This window comes from Rhincodon typus, unplaced genomic scaffold, assembly GCF_021869965.1.
Source record: "Rhincodon typus isolate 14 unplaced genomic scaffold, sRhiTyp1.1 hic_rhity00000161, whole genome shotgun sequence".
Lineage (NCBI taxonomy): Eukaryota > Metazoa > Chordata > Chondrichthyes > Orectolobiformes > Rhincodontidae > Rhincodon > Rhincodon typus.
The window spans coordinates 1-11,079 of record NW_025965799.1 but is presented as its reverse complement, the minus strand read 5'-3'; the positions used below and the strand labels follow the sequence as shown (position 1 = coordinate 11,079).

The window sequence follows — 11,079 nt, the reverse complement described above, 5'->3', positions numbered from 1 at the left end:
TTGCTTCTTAACTAAAATAACCGTGTGTTTCGTTTTTTAACCGGTTGAAACATGCCGAAGAATCGTGACACTGAGAAGGGAGTGAAAACTGGAAAGGCTTATTAACAATAAAAGATGAATATCATGACGCGGGCATGGCATCTTTGTCAATGATCCAGCGCCGGTCCTTTTTTTTCCTCTGGACCGAGGCGGGTCAAGGAAACTTTACGTTGTTCCATTTCAGCCACAGACGGCAGGGGTTGCCATACACCACCTTCACCAGCGAGCGGCGCTACCCACCGCTGACGTAGGGACCAATCAGAGCGCAGTCTGCAGTGTAAGCCCCGCCCCAATGGGGTATTCTACCATTGTGACGTCAGGCGGCGAAGATGCGCTATAAAGTAGCGCCCGGGATTCCCTGGCCACGTGTCTGCTCTCATTGTTTAGGCTGAGCAGTAGCAGGTATCACTGCTACTGCAGCTGGTGGGGGGGGGGGAGAGGTTAGCTTCTTTTAAAACATCTATCTCTTACTGTCAGTTGTGGTCCTTTAAACCATGACTTCGGACGTTCAAAAACCTTCGGATGCTGTTTGCCTTCACCCTAAAATTGCCCGGGAGAAAACGGATTTGTGCCGGATGGTTACCGCTCCCAAGACCGGCAAATGTTATTGCCGAGGGCGGCTGCTCGGAAAGGTACACTACAGCTCTATTAGACAACCTCTTGCTTCATAGTAAAGCAGGTTAGAGGTGTGCTGCTGCAGTACAGCGTCGTGTCTTTTTTTTAAACCATACGCATATATCCTTTTATTTTGCCCCAAGGGCTGAAAGTTCGCAGGTTCTGTTTGATTCGTGAACGGTTCTCGCCCACTTCTGGATGCTGTTATTTAATTTTCTGAATTCCGTGCTTTGAGTACAGATGAGATGACGGTTATCTGTAGGACAAAGGTTTCATGAGAGTATTTCTATTTAAAACGCTTGTAATAACCTTCACTTTGCTAAATCACTTAAATGTACATTCAAGGAAGCGGGTATTAATTTTTTTATTTCTAAAATTGAATTCAGATGATAACTGTGCAAATAACGGACTCTTAAGGCTTGCGTGACTAAAACTACGATGAGCATAGATTTTTTTTTTCAAAAAGCTGTCGATTTCCTCGAACAAGTTATACATGGTTTTATAGCTGAAGCTTTCCAACGGGTCATTCAGTTGACTGCACTTTAGGAATTAGCTCATTATTAAATAGCTAGGTGTGGGTCTTCAGGTGTATAGTGCATACAGCTTCAACTGACAGGCAGGCTTCTAATTATCAGCATTCAGTTTCATCTTTACTGTTCCACGTTTTAATTTCTCAATGGACACACGCTGGCTCTATGGACTTAAGTGGATTTTTATAGGGCGGGTTCTGAACGTCGGACTCTGAGGCTAAGTTTCATTGGTTCTGGCTGGACGAATGTTCTGAATCCAGATGATTCCGCATGACCTCATGTGAATGATCTCGGGGGGTGGGGGGCTGAACGGACCTTTTTTTCCGGGTGGTGGTTGAGAATCTTGTCACGTCCGTGTGGAAATACACAAGTTAGATCTGTCGCCCAAACTGAGGAAAAGTTGCATCCCCTGTCTTCCAGCAACCTTATACTGCCACGTGTGCTGAATTCCTGTAACTGGAAGCGGAAACCCCCTTCCATCACTTCCATTTTTATATATAGCATGAAGAGCAATGCTCAAAATATTCCTGTTGGCGTAGCATCAGACGTTTAGCCATGGCTGCCTCTTGGGTCAAAAAAAAACCAAGCTGCCTAATGGTTTGTCTCGTCCCTAAGCTGTCATACTACATGGATTTGACCCTGAAGTTATCGAGGTTGACTAATATCAACGTGCATTTGTATAGCACCTTTCTAGAAACAGTTTAAAACTCTTCAAGATGCACCTGGGGAGCATTATCTGAATGAAGTCTAATTTTATTGTGTCGTGCATTTGAATTGGATGTTCATAAGTTAGGTTTTAAAATAGCTCCTAACTTACTGTAAATAGGATTTTGGTTATAGCTTTATTTGAAATCCAGGGAAGATAAAAAGTGGGAGGGGGTTAGCTGATTGGGCACAAGTGTCTTATTTGGTTGTGTTATGAGGCTAATGGCTTATTTTCTTAGATTCCTGTGTAAATCTACCTGAGCCAAAATGAAATTCCTGCAAATGAGGAGGAAGTGGAATGAAAATCAGACTCCAGTCTGGAGGGAAACCTGAAAATAGTCATTTTCTTTAAAATCCTTCCTTAATTGACTATAATATCTGAAATGTCAACTGCTATCTCTAATGGTTGTTGGGCTGTCTGAATATTACTGCTTCTTCATTTTTAGAAGTGGCAGATTGCACCAGCTTCATGGTTTGGAATGATGTACCCTGATTTATCAAAAATCATTTGCTTGAATGATCTCAAATCTACCTGTTTGTGTAGGCTGTCTTGGTGTCAGTGTCGTCAGAAAAAACACATCTGACTCTTGAAATGTTAGCACAGTGCTGTTGACTGTTCCATGTTGCACGAGCCTATTGCCTGATCCAAGCTACATTTTCTGCATTTGCTGAATTGGAAAAAAGTGCATATAATTTGACACAATACTGAAATAGTACTTGTTTGAATTTAACTGCTGCTTTAGTGATGTGGTCTCATTTTTGTTAAATGTGCATACCAGTATTAAATTCGGGAACCAGAATCATGGGGTTTAGTAAAGCACAATCACTTTATTTTTTTCTGTCTCTGGTGTGTGCCCTCTCCAACAATATTGGAGAGCAAAACAACAGCAAACCACTCCCCAACCCTGTCCCATCCTGGGAAACTTGGTTGTGTAGGGGTCTGTAGAAATATCTTCTGTATAATTGCTGCTGTTAGGAATGAGGCCCTTTTTAAGGAATATCACTTTTTTTAGTTTTGGGTATTGATAGTTCAAAAGTCAAAAATGCTGAAATGAGCAAGCTTACTGACGTAGATGTAGAAGGTCTATGTAATCCAGTCCGGTATGTATGATGGATTAGTTTTGTCAAAGCTTTTGTTTTTTCCAGAGTAGCTAGTTTGAGGAGTATGGTCATAATGGTAACTGTTTTAATGCATCCGCCTGCTCAGCAGTTTTGATTTGTATAGAATTATGCATTAGATTGTTCTGAGAATGCTGCTGTTCATCCACATGTGCATTTCATTGAGGGTTGGTCAACTTGGTATGTGGAAAGGTTGGAATTGGATTTGCAATCTTACTAGCTTGATTTTTTTTTTAATTATCAGGGTGGATTTGCAAGATGCTATGAAATGACTGATCTCTCCAGTAACAGAATATATGCCGTTAAAGTTATTCCACATTCCAGAGTGTCAAAGCCTCATCAGAAAGAGAAGGTAAGAACTACTTTGTCCACATCTGTCAATTTTTTTTCCCCCAATTTGTTATTCCCTCATGAGTACATTTTGTGGTGTAAAGCTGTAACCACTTGAAGAGAAAGTGTGTTTTGCCTGATTGGAGAAGTGAGGGTTGTTTTTCTTTTGAATTGAGGAGCAAGACTTTTTGAAGTGTACAGGTTGTGAAGGTCCTTCATTGGCAGTCCATTTGATGTAGATGCCCCCACAGTGCTTTGGGAGGGAAAGCTCTGGGACTCTTGAAACAGTAACAGTTTTATTTTGAGGTCAGTGGGATGGCGTGGAGAGGAACTTGCAGGTGGTGATGCTTCAATGCATTTGCTGCCCTTGTCTGTATTTGAAATGGTTGTAATTGTAGGTTTGGATAGTACTGTCTGAGGAGCCTTAGAATTTCTGCCGTGCGTCTTGTTGATAGTGCACACTGCTGTGCATCGGCGGTGAAGGGAGTGAATGGCACCACATACTGAAAATCAAGTGGGCTCCCTTGTCTTGGATGGTGTCAAGCTTCTTCCAGCATTGGAGCTGCATCGAGGCAAGTAAGGAGTTTCGTCACACTGACGTGTGCTTTGTGGATGACGGGTAGACTTTGGGAAGTTGGGACATGTGTAGTCACCCTTTGCTTGTCTCCTGGAATTTGGTTCTTTTGCTCATGTCTGAGCTGAGGCTGTAATATGTTCAGGAGCTGAGTGGCCCTGGCAGAACACAAAGTGTGCACCTCTGTGTGCAGGTTATAGCCAAGTGCTGTTGATGTCAGCTTCTTTCTCCCCACACCACCCCTGCCCCCAAAAAAGTCAATTTACTAATGATCAAGAGACTGATAGGGCAGTAATTCATGGAGTTAGATTTATCCTGCTTTTTTTTCGTGTTCAGAACATGAATAGGTAATTTTCAGCATGGCTGGGTAGATTCCAGTATTCTTATTTAGCTGTACTAGAGCAGCATGACTAGGGGTGAAGGTTGAGTCCAGAGTGGGATGCCCTTCAGAAGGATTAGTGCAAACTCAACAGGCCAAACGGCTCTTTGCACTGTAGAGTCCTACGATTCTAATGTCAAAGACCCATAACATTTTACAATATTCAGGTGCTTTCAGCTGTTTCTATATCAAATAGTGAATCAAATTGACTGAATATGCTGTAGACTTCATGGAGGTTTGTATGACAAAACTGTTGCCTTCTGTTGTAAGCCTATCAGGAGTTTTGAGGTGTACCACCTCATGAGAGGCCAGTGAATCTTAGCTTAATATGGTTATGTGGCCTGGCATTGGGATGAGTCATATATAACATGGAACATTTCATTTGAGCTGTGATTTATATCTAAAAGACTGAATGAATTGTTTTTAAACTTTCCTTAACAGATTGAAAAGGAAATTGAACTCCATAAATCCCTGTCCAATAAACACATAGTGAAATTTTACCATAACTTTGAAGATGATGAAAATATTTATATCTTTCTAGAGCACTGCAGTCACAAGGTGGGTAGAATTGTGCTGACAGTCTGTCTGTACTACTGCAGGTTGACTAGTTCTTTATGCATAAAGTACACCAACTTTTGAATCCTTTAAATTTAAACTTTGTCACCAATTCAGTTGCCCATGGCAAGAATTTGAAATCGCATTGAAAATGTAATTCGCTTAAATTATTTTAAATCAACTTTGCTATTTTTATATTGTTCACTTATCAGCTGAACATTTTATTTGTATTTGATTTCTTGATTGTATTTTGGGTTTCTACTAGTATAAAACAAAGGGATGATTCTGTGCAATTTTCTTAGTGCTATTTTGTTGCCTTTCAGTCATTAGCGCACATTTTGAAAACAAGAAGAACGTTAACAGAGCCAGAAGTCCGGTATTACCTCAGACAGATTATCTTGGGCCTCAAGTACCTCCATGTTCGGGATATTCTTCATAGAGATCTCAAGTTAGGTTTGTATAATCTAAGTGATTTACAGATTGATTGGAGATTTAAAAAAAACAATGCACCTAAAGTGATCGGTTCAAGTTCTCTGAAGGCTGAAGCGAAGTATGTGCAGTTAGCTTTAGTGCTTCTAGCTTAGAGTACAAAATTGGTCTGATGTCTGACTAGGTGTGCGTCTGAAACTTTTACGCTCCTTTTTTTAAAAAGAACATTGTACTGTTTAAACTGTCTCACTTCTCCATCTCTGTTCTGGAGGAGTGTCACTTTGCATGAACCTGGGCACCAGTCTTGACTAGTTAATGACCACCTTTGGGTGAGGTAATGGAACGTGACTGAGTTTTTGCTTGAAAAAAAAATGTCGTCTGGAATTCCTGCACCCGCATGCGCAGCCCCCCTCCCCCCCCCCCCCCCCCCCCCCCCCCCCCCCACCTCTTCAGTGACTAGAGTCATACAGTATGGCAGATCTTTTGGTTCAACTATTCCATGCCAATCATGTTTCCAAGCTAGACTGTTTGGCCTGTGGTTTTTTCCCATATCCCTCCAAACCCTCCCCTCCTTATTCATGTATTCCTTATTCCTGATCCAAATGTCTTTTTAAATATTGTAATTGAATCTTCCTCTGGAAAGTCATTCCACATACACTAACCACTCTGCTTTTTTTTTGTAGAAGTTGCCCCTCGTCCTTTAAATGTTTTTCCTCTCCCCTTAAATATGCCCCTAGTTTTGAACACCCCAACCTTTATGCCCCTCATATTTATAGATATCAATAAGATCATCCCTCAGCATCCTATGCTCAGTGAAAAAAGATCCAGCCTATCTTGATAACTCAAACCTGGTAAAACTTTTCTGAACCCTCTCCAGCTTGATAATACCCTTCTGATAGCAGAGCAACCAGAACTGTGCGCACAACTCCAGAACAGCCTCATCAACATTCTGTACAACCTCAACATGACATCTCAACTCCTACACTCAATGGGTTGAGCAATGAAGGCAAGCATGCTAAATGCTGCCTTAACCACACTGTTACATGTGATGCAAATTTTAAAGAACTAGGGACCTGAAACCCTAGGTCTCTGTTTGCCAACACTACCAAGGGCCCTACTTTTCAATTGTGTAAGTCCTGCTCTTGCATTACATTTTGGCAAAATGAACCTAATTTTATCCAATTTAAAACTCCATCTGCCACTCGTCAGCCCATTGATCAAGATACCTCCTGTATCTCCTGGCCATCTATTAACAAGAGAGAAACCAGTATCTAATTGCCTTTCCTGAGGAGATATAAAGATTTTTGTCCTCAACTGAGGCAGGTCTTGGAGGGCACTAAATCTGTTTTAGAAAAAATGTAATTTCACCATGATTTACTTTTTTTTTTCAAGCCTCTTTCTCTTTTTACTTCTATAATAGGGAATTTCTTTGTTAACGAGAACATGGAAGTGAAAGTTGGAGACTTTGGCTTGGCAACTAAGCTTCTACCAGTTGACCAGAGGAAGAGGTGTGGAATCTATTAAAATATTTATTAAAATAAATGCAACATTTAGCATTGTATGGAATTATGATTCAGATTTGGGGCTTTCAGGGGAAAAAGATGGTGGCAAGAATTGCCTATTTACAATTGGTCAGTAGTACAAGGGAGTTGGTAAACTGTAAAACTAGTGCATGCAATTGGACCACTGATCTTGCATATGGTAGTTCTTTGATCTAGAAATAATTAATGCTGGACTTCAAGCACCCTTTTAGGCCTTTTAACTCAAGGAAAAATCTAAGTTCTGCAGAGGGAGAAACTTCATTAACTGGATTTGCTTTATGGTTTGATGGTTGATTTTAAGCTAGATTTGAGCTACTCCTAAACTAGTTTGACAACTATTTGTTCTTATTATAATATTCTGGCTTGCTTCTTTTTCAGGACTGTCTGTGGTACTCCAAACTATCTGGCACCTGAAGTACTAAACAAACAAGGTCATGGTCCTGAGGCTGACATCTGGTCTTTAGGCTGTGTAATGTAAGTTTATTTTTTATTTGTATAGCAATCAGAAGTTATGGAAAAAGCGGCAAACCACTATAGATAATTAAGGCTATTTTTAAACAGATGTTGATCAATTTGGAGCAGGCATGGGGTTTGTTTGTACTGATGACAAAACCACTACTTCCTGTGCATGAAGCCTCCATGCTGACATTAAACTGCAGTTAGTGGTGAGGATCTTCAGCAAACCAGGATCTGCCCTGGCTGACTTAGCTGTGTGTCATTTATGTAAAGTTAAGCTGGAGCATTCCACAGTGTGCATCATAGTTTGGCTCAACGTGCACAAAATTCACCAATAGTCTCTCCTTGCTGCTCAGTGCCTTATCACGCAAAGAGCACTCTTATCCTTGTGAAGCAACCACTGGTGCTCTTGTACCTTGACAGCTTGATCCTTGTTCTTTCAGACCTCTGACTATCAATTGGAGGAATTGCTGATCAGTTTGTGAAAATCTGTGTATCTAATCAAAGTTCCTACGTAACCCTTAAATTTAATCTCTTGTAGAAACTTGATGTTTCAATTTCAAAGTCATGAAAACTCAACTGCAATCTGTAATGTAATTGTAAAATGCTTTGCTTCTCCTACAGTCAGTTTTGCATGCAGCTTTTAAATCTGAGGAGGATATTGCTGTCAGAATTCCGGGATATTGAACAGTTTTCTGTTGTTCATAGGTACACCATGTTGTCTGGCCGGCCTCCGTTTGAGACCTCTGACCTCAAGGACACCTACAGATGCATTCGAGCAGTTGAGTACAGCATGCCATCGTCTTTTTCAGTTGCTGCAAAGGATCTTGTCAGTAGCATCCTGAAGAAGAACCCAGAACAAAGACCTACACTAGATGCAATTATGCAACATGACTTTTTCACAAAAGTAAGAACGCTTCCCAGATTGGGATGATTGTATGTGGAGTTTTGGGGGGTGTGGGCAGAGAGGAATAATGGAATTGCCTGTTTCCATTTTGAACACCCAGCTGTATTGAATATCAATAGTCTACTGTCGCCAGATGCTTCATTTTAAACTGTTTAGAGACTACATTTTCTATATATGCGTTTTTTGAGTTTGTCTTGCCATAGTTGCTTTGCAACACTTTTATCCTCAATCTCTAACGCATAATAACTTTAATATTGTTAGTAATATGGGATGGGGGGGGTGGGAGGATTTGCCTCAAGGTAAAAACTTGATGTACTTCCTGCACCTTTTTTTCACAAACGTAAGTGAAGTGTTAATTTGCAAAAGAAATTCACTTGCCATTGTCACTTGAGCTACTCCTATTTGTGAATATTTTGAGTTCTATTGTAAAATTAACAACTGGAAATGAGCTATTTTGAAGAATAGGATCTTTGGTTACTTCAGTATCTTTGGGGGTGGGGGTGAAAACTAAACATGTATGCATGTGAACCAAGAGTAGGCCACTTGGTCCTTTACAATCTTTTCTCTGCCATTCAATATGATATATTTAAATGCTCAACATAAGCTAGAGTATTTGGTTCTGCTTTTGGTTTTTTTAAATCTAATATTTTACATGTAACATTTTAATCAAGGGATTTTTTTTTGTGCAGGGCTTTATACCTGATGTGCTCCACCCAAGCAGCTGCTTAATGGTTCCAGAACTGAACATCCCAGCTCCCACTAAAAACTTCTTGAAAAAATTTACCGAAGCTTTGTTTTTTAGGAAGAAAAAGTCAAAAGGTTTGTGATATGACCACTTTTATAATGCTGCCAAAATTTCTGGAGGCTTAAAATTAGTCACTATCTTTTAACTATTATCCACAAATCTGATTTGCTGGCTGTTTGTAGCCTTGCAATCCTGCTGCTCTCGAATTGTTAATAGAAAAACAGTGGCTGATGGACAAAGCAAAAAGCTGTGTTCCTAGCATCAAATTATCTTTTATACTGTAGATAACTCAGTCACTTAAGTCTTTGTACATACTTTAGAAATCTAATGATTATATTCATCCTCTCCTATCACATGCTTGTAACTTAAATTGCAGTAACTATGCACTAAAATTTCTTTAATTTTCTTGTCCATGCTGCATAATCTTTATTCCATAAAGATGTTGTAATTTGTTCCTTCTTTGGAAAGTCCATTTGATTCTTGCACCTAGACTCAGATTACAAGACTTTTTTAAAGTATAGGGATCATCATGGCATTTCTTTCTCATGTGGAAATTCTTTAGCACTAAATGAAAGCTTTTTTCCCCCAAAAATCAGTATTTCTGCAGATATCTGGTGAATCTTGTTCCTTGCTCTAATGGCTTGGCTTCAGATTCTCTAAGCAAAACACTATGTTCCACACAGCAATCTCTTACAGTTTATATTAAATAAATTACCTAGTGTAGTTTCTTTATTCTTTCATCTAAGACTTTGCCTGTCTGGATTGCAGATACTAAAACCATTTGTGTGGAAAAGGATGATATTTCCAAGCTTGCTGCAGATCTTGTAAAGACTTCCATCCACAGACAGACCAGCTATAAAACTGAGAATACACCTGAGGTAAAAAGTTTGCACTTTATAAATCTTCCCCAGTAACTTGGTTCTAGCCACCATTTCAAAGTTAGTGAAGTGCTCAATTTCCATTCTTCTCCCTTTTTTTTTCTCCAGAAATAGACTCTGGTCAAATGCTAGACTTTTTTCTGTAGTCTAATACCCTTATGTCCTTAGTTTTTGTCAATGGAACTAACAAGTCCTACTTCTCAAATGGTTTAATTCTTGCTTTACTCCATTCTGTAGTTGTCTTTGCTCAATTGTCCATTCAGGCCTTTCTTTCCCCCCCATATCTCTTTCCTGCTTCCTTAACTGTTTCTTTTGTATTGCATTAATAGTATACTTGCATAATTTTGGTAAAAGATTTTTGCACTTCTTCAAATGCAAAAATCCAAAATCCAATTTTGGCACACCCTAGCATCATTTTGTCTGAATTGGAAAGTAACAAGAAGCTGGATGCAATTCCTATGACAGTACACTTAAATCTGCAGATATTACACAGTTACAATGACAAATGTCAAATGCAAAGTATCATGATGTTCTTGAGGTCAGAATGACTCATAGAAAATTTGATATGCAGAAGGAGATGAAGGAAATGCGTTCCTTTTTTATGTTGGAATCATTGTGGCTTCCTGCATTTGTACTTAACCTATTTAATTGTTGATCATAACTGTTGCAAGCAGTTTGTTTCCTGTTCTTGCATAAAGCCCTTCATCATACATATTTTTTTGGTTTCTGTGCGAACATTTTTTGTGATAACTTTTTCACACCTAGATGCTGTCCTTAATGACAGCAATAACTTGGCTTCCAGAATGTGAACAAAATATTAGTATAACAAAATTAATTAACTTTGCTAAGTGAGTCTTTCTCTTCCTGAAGAAGTCTTGAACCTTTTTTATGCATATTAATAATGTTGTTCTATTCTTTAGCATACATTTCCCACTGGCCAAACTGCAAACACCTTTTCCAGAGGAACAGAAAAAGATTCAAAGTTAACCACTGAACCAGGAGGTGCTAACTATGAAAGTGAGTTGGTCACCTTTTTTTCCTTCTATATCCAGAAGTGCTCTTGCACACTTAACTTTCCCACCACCAAATCCAGTTTGGTTTTTTAACCACAAACAAATCACTATGTAGCTAATTAGAAACTTTACATACAAAACCCATTACAAGGAGTGCAATCAAAGTGTGGGAGGGGTAGGGAGCATGGGAAGGGACTAAATAAAATGGAATTGTGGGGGAAATAGATGACTATATACTCCACAGTACCCACCTGTTAAAGAAAT

General features: G+C 39.5%; 1 protein-coding gene across 1 annotated transcript; it reads left to right on the top strand.

Annotated features, from left to right (window-relative positions):
- Window positions 1-357: 357 nt before the first annotated feature.
- Window positions 358-10,823, top strand: LOC109913305 (serine/threonine-protein kinase PLK2-like; the record flags this gene model as incomplete). The annotated part of the gene is made up of 10 exons (XM_048621232.1): window positions 358-671; window positions 3,253-3,360; window positions 4,733-4,849; window positions 5,170-5,299; window positions 6,696-6,783; window positions 7,195-7,290; window positions 7,981-8,179; window positions 8,869-8,998; window positions 9,693-9,802; window positions 10,723-10,823. Coding segments are annotated over exons 1-10 (1,217 nt in total), but the record flags the coding sequence as incomplete, so codon positions are not given.
- Window positions 10,824-11,079: the final 256 nt, after the last annotated feature.